Source organism: Palaemon carinicauda, chromosome 3 (genome assembly GCF_036898095.1).
Source record: "Palaemon carinicauda isolate YSFRI2023 chromosome 3, ASM3689809v2, whole genome shotgun sequence".
In the NCBI taxonomy this organism is placed as follows: domain Eukaryota; kingdom Metazoa; phylum Arthropoda; class Malacostraca; order Decapoda; family Palaemonidae; genus Palaemon; species Palaemon carinicauda.
In genome coordinates, this window is record NC_090727.1 from 133,176,118 (window position 1) to 133,196,117 (window position 20,000).

The window sequence follows — 20,000 nt, forward strand, 5'->3', positions numbered from 1 at the left end:
TTAGCTTCTGGAGGGGAGGAGGGGTGAGGGAGGTACTGGGTAGCTCCTGCAGGGAAGGGGGTGAGGGAGGTACTGGGTAGCTCCTGCAGGGAAGGGGGTGAGGGAGGTACTGGGTAGCTCCTGGAGGGGAGGGGGTGAGTGAGGTACCGGCTAGCTCCTGGAGGGAAGGGGGTGAGGGAGGTACTGGGTATCTCCTGCAGGGAAGGGGGTGATGGAGGTACTGGGTAGCTCCTGCAGGGAAGGGGGTGAGGGAGGTACCGGGTAGCTCCTGCAGGGAAGGGGATGAGGGAGGTACTGGGTAGCTCCTGCAGGGAAGGGGGTGAGGGAGGTACCGGGTAGCTCCTGCAGGGAAGGGGGTGAGGGAGGTACTGGGTAGCTCCTGCAGGGAAGGGGGTGAGGGAGGTACTGGGTAGCTCCTGCAGGGAAGGGGGTGAGGGAGGTACTGGGTAGCTCCTGCAGGGAAGGGGGTGAGGGAGGTACTGGGTAGCTCCAGCAGGGAAGGGGGTGAGGGAGGTACTGGGTAGCTCCTGCAGGGAAGGGGGTGAGGGAGGTACCGGGTAGCTCCTGGAGGGGAGGGGGTGAGGGAGGTACCGGGTAGCTCCTGCAGGGAAGGGGGTGAGGGAGGTACCGGGTAGCTCCTGCAGGGAAGGGGGTGAGGGAGGTACCGGGTAGCTCCTGCAGGGAAGGGGGTGAGGGAGGTACCGGGTAGCTCCTGCAGGGAAGGGGGTGAGGGAGGTACCGGGTAGCTCCTGCAGGGAAGGGGGTGAGGGAGGTACCGGGTAGCTCCTGGAGGGGAGTGGGTGAGGGAGGTACTGGGTATCTCCTGCAGGGAAGGGGGTGAGGGAGGTGCAGGGAAGGGGGTGAGGGAGGTACTGGGTATCTCCTGCAAGGAAGGGGGTGAGGGAGGTACTGGGTAGCTCCTGCAGGGAAGGGGATGAGGGAGGTACTGGGTAGCTCCTGCAGGGAAGGGGGTGAGGGAGGTACCGGATAGCTCCTGCAGGGAAGGGGGTGAGGGAGGTACTGGGTAGCTCCTGCAGGGGAGGAGGTGAGGGAGGTACTGGGTAGCTCCTGCAGGGGAGGAGGTGAGGGAGGTACTGGTTAGTTCCTGGAGGGGAGGGGTTGAGGGAGGTACTGGGTAGCTCCTGGAGGGGAGGGGGTGAGGGAGGTACCGGGTAGCTCCTGCAGGGAAGGGGTTGAGTGAGGTACTGGGTAGCTCCTGCAGGGGAGGAGGTGAGGGAGGTACCGGGTAGATACTGGGTACGGGGGAACGAAAGGGTGGTAGGAGCGCTGTTCCCGGTACAGGAAGGGCTGGTTTACTTCAGGATAATTATGGTAATGAGGTAAGATATATGTATGATTTTAAGGCTTTTCTGATGAAGTTGCTTTTTTGGGTTATTTGATTTGTTTATTTGCGATTATTTTCTGCGTTTGTTTATGTTTGTTTATTATGTTTGTTTATGTTCTTGTCGATCGTGGTGGCTAGTATGAGTTACAGGGGATGTTTAGAAGTAATTAAAAGATTGTTGATATATACCTAAAACACAAAATAAGAGGCTATGCAAATAACCTTGTAAACAATGCAATTCTGACTTTTATTATCATTATTATTATTATTGCTGTTGTTGTTCTTGTTGTTTTTATTATTATTATTATTATCACAAGCTATAATAAAATGATAAATTATTGCTGTTTTTGTTGTTATTCATGTTTTTTTTTTTTTATTATTATTATTATTATTATTATCATCATCACAAGCTATAATAATATCATAAATTATTATTGATATAAACGCAATACACAAAGAAAAAGACTACACAATTACCCTTTTAATCAATGTAATCCAAACAATTATTATTATTATTATTAATATTATTATTATTATTATTATTATTATTATTATTATTATTATTATTATTATTATAAGCAATACAGATATTATAAAACATTGTTAACATTAACACAAACCACAAAACAAGACAACACAATTAGCTTTTTAATCCATATAATCCACATTATTATTATAATAATTATTGCTTAGCTAATGGTTTTATAGTTATCATAAGTCATAATAAAACTAAAAAAAAAAATTAATTACATACAGACAGCATCTAGATTATATACCTACAGTGCGTCCACAACTATACACGAAGTATTGGCAGTACAGCCATTAATATTTTAAAAACATGAACGCACGTACCTATATATCAATGGATAAATGAAACTAGTTGTGAGAGAATATCATTGAATTTAATTGTGTGTGAGCGAGTATCATATATTGAATTATTAGGTAGAACTGCGGTGAGCGCCCGTGTCATGGAATTGATAGGTAGATATTGGACGAATCATCAAACGATACATCTAGTAATTAGCTGTGGCCTGTACATGGTGATCATTTTCATTTTTGTTGTTGTTGTTGCTGTTGTTGTTTGTGATGTGTGTAACAGTTGTCATTGTTTTAGTTATATATATTTTTTTTAGCATCATAGTTGTTGATGGTTTTTAATTTCAATTTTATTATTAAAGTTATTGTTATTATTTTAGTTGTTTTTGTTGTTGCTCCTTATGTTGTAATAATAATAATAATAATAATAATGATAATAATAGTAATAGATATAATTACCGGTATTATTATTGTTATTGTTATAATTAATGTTATTGTTGTTACTTATGTTATAATTTTATTGTTAATAATAATAATAATAATAATAATAATAATAATAATAATAATAATTTCCGGTATTATTAATTTATTATCATCATCATGGCGTGTATTTCCATATTTTCTACACGATGCGGTTTTTTTTTTTTTTTTTTTTTTTTTTTTTTTTTTTTTTTAGTACAGATAACTCCGTCAATATGATTTTCATAATTATATACCTTTCAGCAATTCCTCCGATCTTCCTTTAAAAGGTTTGAGAAGCAAGGTAAATGAATGTATGAATTAAACATCAACCCTTCAAGAATTTATTGTTTTAGTTTTATCGTTTACATGATTTGATTATAATTTTATTTACTCTGGTTTTTATCTTGTTGAATTTGAATTAATTTATTGTTTTGATTGTCGACATAATTTTTAACCATATTTTCTTTTGCTGTTATTTTTGTTCATTTGATTGTTTTATATTGTTGATAGTGTTTTTTTTTTTTTTTTTTTTTATTTTCATTTCCCTCCCCTTTATATATAGTTTTATTGAATTATATCTTTTAATCGCCAGCAATATCTCTTCCCCTCTTAACTGCAATGTTTTAATTCAATATATTTTGTCACGATTCCATTTGCGATTTTATATATATATATATATATATATATATATATATATATATATATATATATATATATATATATATATATACAGTATATATATATATATATATATATATATATATATATATATATATATACTGTATATATATATATATATATATATATATATATATATATACTGTATATATATATATATATATATATATATATATATATATATATATATATATATATATATATACATACATACATACATATAAATAGTTATATATATATATATATATATATATATATATATACATATATATATCCTTATAAAAGTCTATTTATTCTCTCCAACAGTTATTCTTCATCTTATCTATATTCCTCCTTCGCTTACTTTTATTCTCTAGTTCTTCCTAATTCTCACCGTTTCTTTTGTTTTCTTTATTATTTATATTGGGCCCCAATGCTTCACGACGTTCCCCTTGCGTGTGCAATTTATATTTTATACACTGTTGCTAAGGGTCTTCCTCCCCAAAACCCCTTTTTGCTCTGGGTTCACGGTTTTATTCGTTTATTCTCTGATTTTCTTATTCCCTTCTTTCCCCCTTTCACCTTATTCTTAATTCCATTCTTCCTCCTCGTCTTAATTTTTTTTTTCTTCACCGACCCTTTCCACTTTTGTCTTTTAAGATTATCCCTGGCACTAGGACTCCCCAGTGCCATACCACCCCCTATCCTACAGTATCCTATTGTTTTTCTTTGAAGATTATCCCTGGCACTAGGACTCCCCACTGCCTTACCACCCCCTATCCTATTGTTTTTCTTTTGAGATTATCCTTGGTACTAGGACTCCCAACAGCCATACCACCCCCTATCCTACCCTATCCTATTGTTTTTAGTTTAAGATTATCCTTGGCACTAGGACTCCCCACTGCCATACCACCCCCTATCCTACCCTATCCTATTGTTTTTCTTTTAAGATTATCCCTGGCACTAGGACTCCCCCCTGCCCTACCACCCCCTATCCTACCCTATCCTGCTGTTTTTCTTTTGAGATTGTCCTTGGTATTAGGACTCCGCATAGCCATACCACCCCCATCCTACCCTATCCTATTGTTTTGCTTTTAAGATTATCCTTGGCACTAGGACTCCCCAGTGCCATACCACTCCCTATCTTACCCTATCCTATTGTTTTTCTTTTAAGATTATCCCTGGCACTAGGACTCCCCAATGCCATACCACCCCCTATCATACCTCATCCTATTGTTTTTCTTTTGAGATTATCCCTGGCACTAGGACTCCCCACTGCCATTGCCCCTTCCTCCCTCCCTCATCTTACCCTATCCTATTGTCTTTTTTTTGAGATTATCCCTGGCACTAGGACTCCCCAGTGCCATAGCCCCTTCCTTCCTCCCTCATCCTACCCTATCCTATTGTCTTTCTTTTGAGATTATCCTTGGCACTAGGACTCCCCAGTGCCATACCACTCCCTATCTTACCCTATCCTATTGTTTTTCTTTTGAGATTATCCTTGGCACTAGGACTCCCCACTGCCATAGCCCCTTCCTCCCTCCCTCATCCTACCCTATCCTATTGTCTTTCTTTTGAGATTATCCCTGGTACTAGGACTCCCCACTGCCATAGCCCCTTCCTCCCTCCCTCATCCTACCCTATCCTATTGTTTTTCTTTTGAGATTATCCCTGGCACTAGGACTCCCCACTGCCATAGCCCCTTCCTCCCTCCCTCATCCTACCCTATCCTATTGTCTTTCTTTTGAGATTATCCCTGGTACTAGGACTCCCCACTGCCATAGCCCCTTCCTCCCTCCCTCATCCTACCCTATCCTATTGTTTTTCTTTTGAGATTATCCCTGGCACTAGGACTCCCCACTGCCATAGCCCCTTCCTCCCTCCCTCATCCTACCCTATCCTATTGTCTTTCTTTTGAGATTATCCCTGGTACTAGGACTCCCCACTGCCATAGCCCCTTCCTCCCTCCCTCATCCTACCCTATCCTATTGTTTTTCTTTTGAGATTATCCCTGGCACTAGGACTCCCCACTGCCATAGCCCCTTCCTCCCTCTCTCATCCTACCCTATCCTATTGTCTTTCTTTTGAGATTATCCCTGGTACTAGGACTCCCCACTGCCATAGCCCCTTCCTCCCTCCCTCATCCTACCCTATCCTATTGTCTTTCTTTTGAGATTATCCTTGGTACTAGGACTCCCAACAGCCATACCACCCCCTATCCTACCCTATCCTATTGTCTTTCTTTTGAGATTATCCCTGGCACTAGGACTCCCCACTGCCATAGCCCCTTCCACCCTTCCTCATTCTACCCTATCCTATTGTCTTTCTTTTGAGATTATCCGTGGCACTAGGGCTCCCCACTGCCATAGCCCCTTCCTCCCTCCCTCATTCTACCCTATCCTATTGTCTTTCTTTTGAGATTATCCCTGGCACTAGGACTCCCCAGTGCCAATCCCAAATGATTACCGACCTACAACTTGTTTACTTAAGTCGGGAGGTCTCAAAGGTGGGCTCAAGGAATAAGATATAATGCTGGTAACCTGATTTCCATAGGCTTGTTTAGAGACCGGAAAGCTATGCTCATTTCATGTCACTCCTTTTTGCATTCATGCTTGAGTTCTTGTTTATGAAAATTGTTATAATTATTGTAAATATCAAAGATTTTTCAGCTTGAGGCTATAAAGGAATGGAATGTGATAGTTTCTCCCATGTAGGTTTTTGGAATAATAATGGATTTCAAAAACAAAAAATTAATTGCTATAATGAAATCGAATAGATTAGGACTGACTTACTTGCTTTTTAGGACCAATAACGGTAATAATGTAATAACAATAATAACTAAAGGGGCACCCAATAGAGCGCATACCTCCGCTGCGACAGCTTATTTTTCGACCTTTTGCTCGACCTTGACCTTAACCTTTAACCTTAACATATATTAATTGGCATTGATTTTCATGCACTCTATGTTGAACCAAGTTTGAAGTCTGTGATAATGATGTCCGAACTTATGGCTGATTACGTGAATTTGACATTTTGCTTGACCGTGACCCTGACCTTTGACCTTGACCTTCCAAAATTTAGCAATTTCCTGCTGTTTTACATAACGGTTAATCCCTGCAAGTTTCATTACTCTACGATTAAAATTGTGTCCAGGAAGCTGTTCACAAACAAACACACACAAACAAACAAACACACAAACAAGGTGTAAAACATAACCTCCTTCCAACTTCGTTGGCGGAGGTAATGATGATGCCCTAAAACATCGATTTGAACTAGAACTGTTCACAAACAAACACGCATACACAAACAAACACCCATACAATCAAACACAAACAAGCGTTAAAACATAACATCCTTCCAACTTCGTTGACAGAGGTAATAATGAAGCCACGAAACATCAGTTTGAACTAGAGCTGTTCACAAATAAACACGCACATACAAACAAATACATACAATCAAACACAAGCAAGTGATAAAACATAACGTCCTTCGATTTGAACTAGAGCTGTTCACAAACAAACACATATACAATCAAACACAAACAAGTGATAAAACATAACATCCTTCCAACTTCGTTGCCATAAAACATCGATTTGAGCTAGAGTAAAATAAGCGACGAATAAATACCAATAATGACACTAATAACAAGATCAACATTAACTAAGAACTATTTACAACCCATTTGTCCCATGTAATAATAAGAGATGACTTGTAAGATAGCATCGCTGATCTAAAGATCAGCTGCTCTTGTTTGGCTAAGTCTCCTGGGCGTGGAACCGTCTGACCTCTTTGCCGGTGACCGGGTTTGATGACTGTATTCCCATCCGAAGTTGACGAGTTCCGTGTTGGGGTAGTTTTTAAATTCTTTTCGTTAATTATTATTATTATTATTATTATTATTATTATTATTATTATTATTATTATTATTATTATTATTATTTTTATTATTATTTTTATTGTTAGATCGTTTATTATTACTCTGCTGACCTGATTATTATTATTATTATTATTATTATTATTATTATTATTATTACTACTATTTTTATTATTGTTAATATTATTATTATCATAATTATCCTTATTAGAACGTTTATTATTACTCTGCTGGCCTGATTATTATTATTATTATTATTATTATTATTATTATTATTATTATTATTACTCTGCTGACATTATTATTATTATTATTATTATTATTATTATTATTATTATTATTATTATTAATCTGCTGACCTGATTATTATTATTATTATTATTATTATTATTATTATTATTATTATTATTATTAGAACGTTTATTATTAATCTGCTGACCTGATTATTATTATTATTATTATTATTATTATTATTATTATTATTATTAGAACGTTTTTTATTACTCTGCTGACCTTATTATTATTATTATTATTATTATTATTATTATTATTATTATTATTAGAACGTTTATTATTACTCTGCTGACCTGATTATTATGATTATTATTATTATTATTATTATTATTATTATTATTATTATTATTATTATTATGCGGTGTTATGCGTTATGTATGATTTATGTAGTATTTGCTATTTGGCATGTGGTATTTTATGTGTTATATGTGATTAGTTATATGCTATTTGGTATCTGATATGTTATGTGCTATATGGTATATGTTACGTGGTGTGCGTTATGTTATATGTGATGTGTTATGCGGTATGTGGTGTGTGGTGTTATATGCTATTTTATATATGACGTCATCTATGTAAACATGGCATTTCGGAGAATGATGTTTAAAGGCTTTTAAAGTCCGCTCATGAATGGCATTGGCTGGGTACAGTGACATTGCCCTATAAAGCAGGACAATGCCCTAGAGACTTACCATATATGTATATATATATATATATATATATATATATATATATATATATGAATGATCATTGCTCAAGCCCCCTCTCCACCCAAGCTAGGACCAAGGAGGGCCAGGCAATGGCTGCTGATGACTCAGCAGATACACCTATAGGCTCCCCCAAACCCCCCACCCTTAGCTCACAAGGATAGTGAAATTGCAGCGACCAAAGGAACTAACGAGTTCGAGCGGGATTCGAACCCCAGTCTGGCGTTCAACAGTCAGGGACGTTACCGCATCGGCCACCACAACCCTATGGCATTGCACGTTTGTCTGTTTCTGTATGTGTGTGTGTGTGTGTGTTTGTGTGTACATTTATTCTTGTATGTGTGTGTGTGCGTGCGTCCCTAGAGCCAAGATGGTATCCTGTTTGTCAATTAGGACCGGAGAAGGCAGTGTAATCTAGTCTTGTGTTCGGGATTCTGTTTTGTGTTTAACCTTGCGTGTGTTTGTTTAAGGAAATTGACTGGGTTGCCTTGAAGATGCGCTTGAGTGCGTATATTTGTTTGTGTTTGTTTGTGGCGTCGCTGGTGTGTCATTTGCATTCGAGTCTTGTCGACTGGTGGTGTTCAAGTTAATGTTGGTTTTTATTTCTTAAGAGTTTTTGCTAAAGATAATTATGTCTTTTCATGTTGGTTGAGATTCGAAGCAATTTTGACGAAGGGTATGTTTAAATGTATTAATTTTATCTTGTCACACTCCTAAAAGTATTAATTTCATCTTGTCACACTCCTTAATGTATTAATTTCATCTTGTCACACTCTAAAAGTATTAATTTCATCTTGTCACACTCTTAAGAGTATTAATTTCATCTTGTCACACTCTTAAAAGTATTAATTTCATCTTGTCACACTCCTAAAAGTATTAATTTCATCTTGTCACACTCCTTAATGTATTAATTTCATCTTGTCACACTCTAAAAGTATTAATTTCATCTTGTCACACTCTAAAAGTATTAATTTCATCTTGTCACACTCTTAAAAGTATTAATTTCATTTTGTCACACTCCTAAAAGTATTAATTTCATCTTGTCACACTCCTAAAAGTATTAATTTCATCTTGTCACACTCCCTAATTTTATATATATTTTTCTTTTTATATTTCCCAATTTTGGTCAACTTTAAAAGTTTAAAGGCCGCCCATAAAAAGCAGAGGCATGGGACAGTGACATTGCCCTATCAAGCAGGACAATGCTCTAGAGACTGACCATATATACAAACCCCCTCTCCAGCCAATCTAGGCCTTAGGAGGGGCAGTCAATGGCTGCTGATGACTCAGCAGATAAACCTATAGGCACACCCGAACCCCCATCCTTAGCTCAAAGGATGGTGAGATTGCAGTGACCAAAGGAATTAACGAGTTTAAGCGGGACTCGAACCCCAGTCTGGCGTTCACCAGTCTGGAACGTTACCACATCGGCCACCAGGACTCGAACCCCAGTCTGGCGTTCACCAGTCTGGAACGTTACCACATCGGCCACCAGGACTCGAACCCCAGTCTGGCGTTCACCAGTCTGGAACGTTCCCACATCGGCCACCAGGACTCGAACCCGAGTCTGGCGTTCACCAGTCTGGAACGTTACCACATCGGCCACCAGGACTCGAACCCCAGTCTGGCGTTCACCAGTCTGGAACGTTACCACATCGGCCACCAGGACTCGAACCCCAGTCTGGCGTTCACCAGTCTGGAACGTTCCCACATCGGCCACCAGGACTCGAACCCGAGTCTGGCGTTCACCAGTCTGGAACGTTACCACATCGGCCACCAGGACTCGAACCCCAGTCTGGCGTTCACCAGTCTGGAACGTTCCCACATCGGCCACCAGGACTCGAACCCGAGTCTGGCGTTCACCAGTCTGGAACGTTACCACATCGGCCACCAGGACTCGAACCCCAGTCTGGCGTTCACCAGTCTGGAACGTTCCCACATCGGCCACCAGGACTCGAACCCGAGTCTGGCGTTCACCAGTCTGGAACGTTACCACATCGGCCACCAGGACTCGAACCCCAGTCTGGCGTTCACCAGTCTGGAACGTTACCACATCGGCCACCAGGACTCGAACCCCAGTCTGGCGTTCACCAGTCTGGAACGTTACCACATCGGCCACCAGGACTCGAACCCCAGTCTGGCGTTCACCAGTCTGGAACGTTCCCACATCGGCCACCAGGACTCGAACCCGAGTCTGGCGTTCACCAGTCTGGAACGTTACCACATCGGCCACCAGGACTCGAACCCGAGTCTGGCGTTCACCAGTCTGGAACGTTACCGCATCGGCCACCACAAGCAATGTTTATGGTTCCGACACTTATTTCCTAAAGTTCCCTTTTTATTAAGTCTCAGTTTAAGTGAAGCCAATTTTGCCAACGCAGCATCAAAGGAAATTTTACTTACAGTGTAATCTCCCACGCCCTGGGAAGCCGCATCGTAGAATGAACAAGCCACTTAGATTTTTATTTTCTCCTTGCTGGAGGAGGAGGAGGAGGAGGGGGAGAAGGTGCTGGAGGAATAGTAGCCGACCTTCTGATTGATATATATTTTTTCCCCGCGGGAAAATTGTGGAAGGGGAAAAAAAAGCCTCTTGAAACTTATTTTCCCCAGGTTTGGGATAATGAGGAAAGTATGCAGTGAATCTAGTTAATGCGTAATGAACCAACTTTTAGCTCGGCCAGAACGACGTAATTATCACAGCATGGTAACCCACAGATGGCTCGAGTAAATCTAGAGAGAGAGAGAGAGAGAGAGAGAGAGAGAGAGAGAGAGAGAGAGAGAGAGAAAAAAAAAAATTATATATATTTGTTTATGGAGTGGCCAACCAGAAGCTATTACCATTAAGCTGATGCCCCCTTGGGTCTCTGATCCTGAGGTAGAGAGAATCAAGATATTGGTTATATATATATGTATATATATATATATATATATATATATATATATATATATATATATATATATATATATATATACATATCTTTCTGTTTGGTGACAAAATGTATAAATATAAATTATGAATCTTAATGAAAAAAAAAATGATTGAATATCTGGTTTAACCTAATCATCGAGATATATTCTTGGTTTAATAATCATTGGATATTTCTCTATAGAATATGTTTCATGTATAACAACAGCAAACAATCAAATTCCTAAATCCAATCAGGAAAAGTTCAAGAAATCAAAAAGATTAATGAATATTTTAGCGTCCATTCGTCATCTGTAAAAAACGTGACATCTGGGAACTCCGTATCGGATGGCATTTACTCAAGACTTCATATTTGATTAGACCAAGTCAGGGCGGACGCCACTGGCCCGCATTCCTGATTGGAAGACCTTCGTGTAGCAAGTGGGATATTTAAGAATTGAACTCTTGAGAGAATCAGGTCCTGTGCTAATAAGGAGATGGGTTTATGTGTTTTTGTTATTGTTGGTGTTTGGCAATTGAGAGGCCGGGGTGCTTGGTGGTGTTAGGTTTCTCTCTCTCTCTCTCTCTCTCTCTCTCTCTCACTCTCTCTCTCTCTCTCTCTCTCTCTCTCTCTCTCTCTCTCTCTCTCTCTCTATATATATATATATATAAATATATATATATATGTATATATATATATATATATATATATATATATATATTTATTTCTGGTTTCTACTGAACTAGAAAAGTATCGAAATTGCAGCAAACCTCTTGAGAGAATAGGCATTGTGGAGAGAGAGAGAGAGAGAGAGAGAGAGAGAGAGAGAGAGAGAGAGAGAGAGAGAGACTTGACCAATTTCTTACCATATGTTTAATTGATTCGGAGATTTTTAACTTTATCTTGAACAAATATTGCACTTATATCTTGTTTACAGTTTGTGCAGTTTTAATTCTATTGTTTTTTTTTTGCAGTAATTTATAGTTTTGACAAATGTAAGATTTTCTTCCACTTGGGTTACATAATATGAAATGAACTTATCATTTCCTTTTATCAGGAGTTTTCTTCGTAAGAGTTCCTTACTTTTTGCAGTATTGTTTTGAAATGGTACATCAACATCTATTATTTCTACCTCCTCCAATGTAGTTTGAAGGGGGTTATCTTTTACCCCCCTGCTTGTGTGTTATTTGTTTGTGTGTTTGTTAGTGTGCAGCTTCTTGGTCACAATATTAATCGTAGAGTAATAAAACTTGCAGGAATTAACTTATGTAAAAAGCTGGAAATGGTTAAATCTTGGAAGGTCGAGGTCAAAGGTCAAGCAAAATGTCCAATTGACGTAATCAGCCATAAGTTAGGACATCGTTGTCACAGAGACTTCAACTTGGTTCATATTTGAGTTTATGAAAATCCACTCCAATAAATACATGTTAAGGTCAAAGGTCAAGGTCAAGGTCGAGCAAACAGTCGGGAAATAAGCTGCCGTGGAGGAGGTCTGCGCTCTACTGTGTGCTCCTCTAGTTTTTACTTATATTCATAATTATTATTATTATTATTATTATTACTATCCAAGCTACAACCCTAATTGGAAAAGCAAGATGCTATAAGCCCAGGGGCTCCAATAGGGAAAAATAGCCCAGTGAGGAAAGGAAATAAGGAAATAAATAACTGAAGAGAACAAATTAACAATAAATCATTTTAAAAAAAGTAATGTCAAAAGAGATATATCATATATAAACTATTAACAACGTCAACAACAAATATGTTATATATAAACTATAAAAAGACTCATGTCCGCCTGGTCAACAAAAAAGCATTTGCTCCAACTTTGAACTTTTGAAGTTCTACTGATTCAACAACCCGATTAGGAAGATCATTCCACAACTTGGTAACAGCTGGAATAAAACTTCTAGAGTACTGCGTAGTATTGAGTCTTATGATGGAGAAGGCCTGGGTATTAGAATTAACTGCCTGCCTAGTATTACGAACAGGATAGAATTGTCCAGGGAGATCTGAATGTAAAGGATGGTCAGAGTTATGAAAAATCTTATGCAACATGCATAATGAACTAATTGATCGACGGTGCCAGAGATTAATATCTAGATCAGGAATAAGAAATTTAATAGACCGTAAGTTTCTGTCCAACAAATTAAGATGAGAATCAGCAGCTGAAGACCAGACAGGAGAACAATACTCAAAACAAGGTAGAATAAAAGAATTAAAACACTTCTTCAGAATAGATTGATCACCGAATATCTTAAAAGACTTTCTCAATAAGCCAATTTTTTGTGCAATTGAAGAAGACACAGACCTTATATGTTTCTCAAAAGTAAATTTGCTGTCAAGAATCACGCCTAAAATTTTGAAAGAGTCATACAAATTTAAAGAAACATTATCAATACTGAGATCCGGATGTTGAGGAGCCACCGTCCTTGACCTACTTACAATCATACTTTGAGTTTTGTTAGGATTCAACTTCATACCCCATAATTTGCACCATGCACTAATTTTAGCTAAATCTCTATTAAGGGATTCACCAACCCCAGATCTACATTCAGGGGATGGAATTGATGCAAAGAGAGTAGCATCATCTGCATATGCAACAAGCTTATTTTCTAGGCCAAACCACATGTCATGTGTATATAGTATGAAAAGTAATGGGCCAAGAACACTACCCTGTGGAACACCGGATATCACATTCCTATACTCACTATGGTGCCCATCAACAACAACTCTTTGAGATCTACTACTTAAAAAATCAGTAATAATGCTAAGAAACGACCCACCCACTCCCAACTGTTTCAGTTTGAAAACAAGGGCCTCATGATTAACACGGTCAAAGGCAGCACTAAAATCAAGGCCAATCATACGAACTTCCCGACCACAATCAAGGGATTTCTGTACTGCATTGGAGATTGTAAGAAGGGCATCACATGCTCCAAGGCCTTTCCGAAAACCAAATTGCAAACTAGGGAATAGATGATTACCTTCAGCAAACCTATTAAGACGTTTTGCCAGAAGACGTTCAAAAACTTTAGATAATATGGGAGTTATGGAAATTGGGCGGTAATCAGTGGGACTTGAGCTACCACAAACATATTTACATAGAGGAGTAACATTACCAATTCTCCAACAAGTGCTAAAAGCTCCTCTTCTTGCTAACTTGCGTAAAATAACAGATAACTTTGGAGCTAAGAAATCTGCTGTCTTTATAAAAAACAAAGGAAAAATACCATTAGGGTCTACACCTCCATAAGCATCAAGGTCCATCAACAGAGCTTTAATCTCACGAGATCGAAAAGCTAAACTAGTTAGTTTAGCCTCAGGAAAACAGGAATGAGGAAGTTCAAGTTTTTCATTACTCTGTTTACTGTCAAAAACATCAGTCAAAAGGGTTGCCTTTTCCTTTGGACAGTGCGTGACTGAGCCATCTGGTTTAAGTAAAGGAGGAACTGTTGCATCTACACCAAAGAGTGCAGATTTAAGGGTAGACCACCATTTATGTTCCTGAGTTGTACCAGAGAGGGTTTCTTTTATGATTAAATTGTACTCCTTTTCAGTTGAGACATAAACTCTCTGAGCAAAAGCTCGAAGCTGAGTATAGTTGTTCCAGGTCAAATCTGATCTGTTACCCTTCCAAAGGTGATAAGCACGTCTACAATCATCATTGAACCACGGTTTGTCCTTCATTCGGTACCTTAGCACACGAGAAGGGATACGCCTATCAATTATGTTGACTAGATTCTCATTCAAAGGGACAACAGGATCTACACTATTATATAATTGTGACCAATTCAAGCACAAAAGATCATGCAAAATCCCATTCCAGTCTGCTTGGGATTTCATATAAATTTTACAAGAATATGATATATCAGGGACAGGCTGCTCAGTCTTCACTAATAATTTCATCATTATTGCATTCAGGGATACATTTTTATGGATACTGATTTACCAATTTAATTACATTCAAGTTTGAATAAAGTTGAATATTTGTGGGAATATTTATTGGTTATTTATACACTCTAATTAATGAGTTTAACTTTAGCTTTTTTTTTTTTCGTGGTTCAGCCATTCCCATCTTCCTTAATTTTATTTCTCCATTTTCCATTCTGTCATTCGAGGCTGGGCTAAAAAAGGTCATTTAGTTTCCCCATTCCTTCTTGTTCTTTTTTTTTTCTTAGAAATTTAAAGCTGTCTTCGCTCATTACGGTTTGAGTGACCATTGACGTTCTAACGCCAGAAAAAAAAATCAAGCGATCAGTTCGTTAATTGCTTTATCTTTTATATATGTATCTCTCTCTCTCTCTCTCTCTCTCTCTCTCTCTCTCTCTCTCTCTCTCTCTCTCTCTCTCTCTCTATATATATATATATATATATATATATATATATAAATATAGAGCCAGACACTTACTCTATATTATATAGAGGAGATTGTGAAATGAGCTTCCCAATCTAGCAGTTAAATCGGGTATTTCAGAGACTTTTAAATCCGCTTACTACTCGCGACCTTTTCTCCTAAAGGTACCCTGACACTTTCACGACTTTCTGCCACGAATTTGTCGTGGCAAGTCGTGACATTTTGTGGCACGAACTGGAAGATAAAAAAAAAATTACCTCAGAATCACAGCTGACCTGTCCACATTGACACGAACTGGCACGACGAGTTCACGACTAGTTTGCGCACTTCCCGCATCGTCCCGACTAGTTCACGAACAGTTTGTGCATAGTTCACGACCCGGTCACGAAATTTTGTCATGACCAAAATTTTTAACATTTCAAAATTCTCGCCCCGATATGCCACGACGTCACGACGGGTTTACGAACACTTCACGCCAGTTCACGACTCGAGTCGTGACAATGCGTGCCACAAATTCGTGCTAGTGTCAGCCTGGCTTATGACGGCTTGCACGGCCCTGCCAAACGTTCCAGCCTCACAGTGCTCGAGTCCAAAACTACAATTACGCAAAGGAGTCACGACCTTAATACAGGCAAAAGAATCCTCTGGATTCAGAGCCCCTGGATACGTGACAGTTCGAGTTGGGATTACTGTTGTCCTCAAGACCTGTATTAGATAAGGATAAGGACCTGGAAGATATTGAGAATGTCTTCTTTTTCGGGAATGTGGTTATTCCGAAAGCAGTGGTAGCTATTTTGTTTTAGTTATTGGAGTATATAGAGGGTGGTTGTTGGGGAGATATATGTTTCGTAAGCTTGTAATGAAGAAATGATTATTATTGTGCTGGTGTTTATAGTATTTGGGAAGTAGCTGTAGCAAAGATGTAATGGATATTTTATATATGTTTAGATATATATATATATATATATATATATATATATATATATATATATATTTATATATATATATATTTAAATATTTATATATTTATCTTTATGTGTATTTTTATATATGTACATTTTTGAATTTGCACACACACATATATATTTATATGTATATACTGTATATATATATAAATATATATATATATATATATATATATATATATATACATATACAGTATAAGTATATTATATATACAGTATTTATCTATGTATATATATATATATATATATATATATATATATATATATATATACATATATATATATATATATATATATATATATATATATATATATATATGTGTGTGTGTGTGTGTGTGTGTATGTGCGCTTGCATGTATGTTTACATAAGTAAAATTGCAATAACCCTTGATCTAACTCCTCATCCTAAAGATATCAAGCCTTTCACATTCGATTTAGAATAGCATATTCTTGTCTACAGACTATTCAAGCGCCTGTCGTAACGTTGCATAATTTCTCACGAGTAGCCAGAATGTGTCTGCAACCATCACAATGAACAGCATTATGTTAAACAGTTACGAGTCCCATTGATAAAATAGGAGGGGAAACGGGCATATAATCTTGCTCTGCTGAGGGCTAGGTGGGGTGGGGGGTGTGGGGTGTGGGGTGGGGGGTGTGTGAGGCCTCCTCTCTACTCCCCCCCCTCCTCCTGTTGTTAATGCTTGGGGTTATGGCGTTTTCATGGCTTGCAAGATGGGCTTCTCATGGCTTTTAAAAGCCTTGGGATGGCTTTGCAAGCTGGGTTTACCAAAGCGGTTATTTAGTTAGGGCTTAACTTGGGCAAGGGGAAGTGGGAGGGGAGGGTGGGGGGAAGGGGAAAGGGAGGGGGAGGGTGGGGGGTGTTGGTGATGCTTCGGCAGATTAAGTCGTATTTGCAAGACTTCACTTTAAATTGGGCCATTTAGAGAAGATGTGTATATATATATATATATATATATATATATATATATATATATATATATATATACATATATATATATATATATATGTATATATATATGTATATATATTATATATATATATATATATGTGTGTGTATATATATATATATATATATATATATATGTATATATGTGTATGTATATATATATATATATATATATATATATATATATATATATATATATATATATGTGTGGATAGCGTGGGCATCTTAATCATATGTATACATTTGGTACTTTATTTATGTGTATATGCTGTATGTGTGTATGTATATATGTATTTATAAATATTTTTATAATTTTTAAGCACATATGTATCTATCTATATATATATATATATATATATATATATATATATACATTATATATACATTATATATATATATATATATATATATATATATATATATATATATATATATATATATATATATGTACTTTAAAACATTAAAAAGAAGTGCTGCTTATTGCATGAAATTATTCATTTGTTAGAGAGAGAGAGAGAGAGAGAGAGGAGAGAGAGAGAGAGAGAGAGAGAGAGAGAGAGAGAGAGATATGAATAAACATCGCATTATATACTTGTAAAAATGTGAGAAATTCCAACCATCGTAACGAAAGCAGGGAAAGGTAATGCATCTGTAAATGAATAGTATACAAATATTAAGACAACTGTTTGTTCCTGTATACAATGCGTAAACTTCCGCTTTTGTCTGGGTAGTGAAGAGTGTATCCCCTTTAAAGTGCAAAGTGAAGTGAAGATATTAATTCTAGCCAATGCAGAAAACAACGTATTATGAACTGGTGTGTTGAGAGTTTTCATTTGATGGATTTAGAGAATGTAGTATAGAATATGGTCTGAGTTTTTTCATGCAATTGGAAATAATTTGTTACATTATTTTGTAGATAATTATTACCTCCGCCAATGAAGTTGTTTTACCCCCTGTGTGTGTGTTTGTTTGTTTTTGTGTGTGTTGGTCTTTTGTTTTAGTATAGAATATGGTCTGAGTTTCATTATGCAATTCAAAATAATTTGTTACATTATTTTGTAGATGATTATTACCTCCGTCAACGAAGTTGGAAGGAGGTTATGTTTTACACCATGTTTATGTGTTTGTTTAGGCGTGTGTGTGTTTGTCTGTTTGTTTGTTTGTTTGTGAACAGCTTCCTGGCCACAATTTTAATCGCAGGGTAATGAGTCTTGCCGGGATTAATTGTTATGTGAAAAGCTGGAAATTATTAAATCTTGGAATGTTAAGGTCAAAGGTCAATGTCACGGTCAAGCAAAATGTCCAGTTCATCTAATCAGCCATAAGTTTGAACATCGTTGGCACAGAGACTTCAAACTTCGTTCATAATTGGGTGTATGAAAATCCATGCTAATTAATATATGTGAAGGTCAAAGGTCAAGGTCGAGCAGACGGTAGAAAAATATGCTGTTGTGGCGTAGCTCTGCGCTCTACTGAGTGCCCTTCTAGTTTATTTCTAAAATGGGAAATGTTGATAAATAATAAAAGATCATGTTGAAATAACGTCTCCCTATGGTAATCAAATAGCATAAGATTTATCGAATAAAGAAATTAATTGTATGCGTTAAACGTCCCAAAGAAATCGGCTCGTGTCCAGGAGAATTCTGCTCTCCAGAAATAACTTATGAATGAATTAGTTTTTATCCAGAAAACTGTCGAGTGATGTTAGTCGGAAAACTGTAGTATCGTGAAAGAAGCCGAGCATGAATGAAACAGGACTGAATACATGAATTTTCAAAGAGTGTACGAATAACACTGAAGGATAGACAAGAAAAGATTTTTTTTTTTTTTTTTTTTTTTTTTTTTTTTTTTTTTTTTTAACTTCTGACGAATATAAAGAGGAAAAGAAGTGGATACAAATGACGACAGGAACACTTATCAAAAGACTTCGCGAACACTTTTTGAAGCCATTTTGGAATGTTTGTCTGTAACGTTAAGAGAGTCTTTTTCTGGTCGCAAACCATTTTACATGCAAATCAAAGAGGGTAAAAGAAAGACTATCCCCCCCAAAAAAAAAGATTGTCTTTTTAAGAAAGACGTAGAATTGCATGAATTCAAGATAGGAAATTGAAAGGGAAGGAAGGTCTATCAAAGAACGATAGACGAAAAATGAGAGGGGCCAAAAATGAAGTTTGTCATGGAGAGTAACTCCCCCCCCAACCCCCCCCCCCCCTGATGCGTTGGCCCTCCAATTGGGGAATAAGGGACAGGGAAATAGATTCTCTTGCTTGAGGGTACACTTGGGTACACTATTCTATCTAATTTCTCTTCCTCTTGTTTTGTTAAAGATTTTATAGTTTATATAGGAAATATTCATTTTTATGTTGTTATCGTTCTTAAAATATTTTATTTTTCCTTTTTTCCTTTCCTCACTGGGCTATTTTCCCTGTTGGGGCCCTTGGGCTTATAGCGTCCTGCTTTTTCTAAAGAGGGTTGTAGCTTAGGAAGTAATAATAATAATAATAATAATAATAATAATAAACAGATTCCTTGGATTTTACGGTAATTTTGCAAGCACGTGTCTATACTCCCATCATCTGACAGTTGATTGATTCCCTCTTGACTGGCGTAACAAGGAAAAAAATGGTCAATGAATGGTATAAGTGACGGCAATATG

General features: G+C 37.4%; 1 protein-coding gene across 1 annotated transcript in view; it reads right to left on the minus strand.

Annotated features, from left to right (window-relative positions):
* The window catches only part of LOC137634218 (uncharacterized), a 16,957-nt gene extending 38 nt beyond the window's left edge, over positions 1-16,919 (minus strand). Inside the window, exons 1-3 of the mRNA XM_068366491.1 lie at positions 16,878-16,919; positions 15,553-15,646; positions 1-1,308 (exon numbers count right to left, since the gene is read on the minus strand). The exon at positions 1-1,308 is cut by the window's left edge and continues 38 nt beyond it. Of these exons, the coding sequence (XP_068222592.1) occupies positions 1-1,308; positions 15,553-15,646; positions 16,878-16,919 (1,444 nt within the window). The remainder of the gene's footprint in view (positions 1,309-15,552; positions 15,647-16,877) is intronic.
* Positions 16,920-20,000: the final 3,081 nt, after the last annotated feature.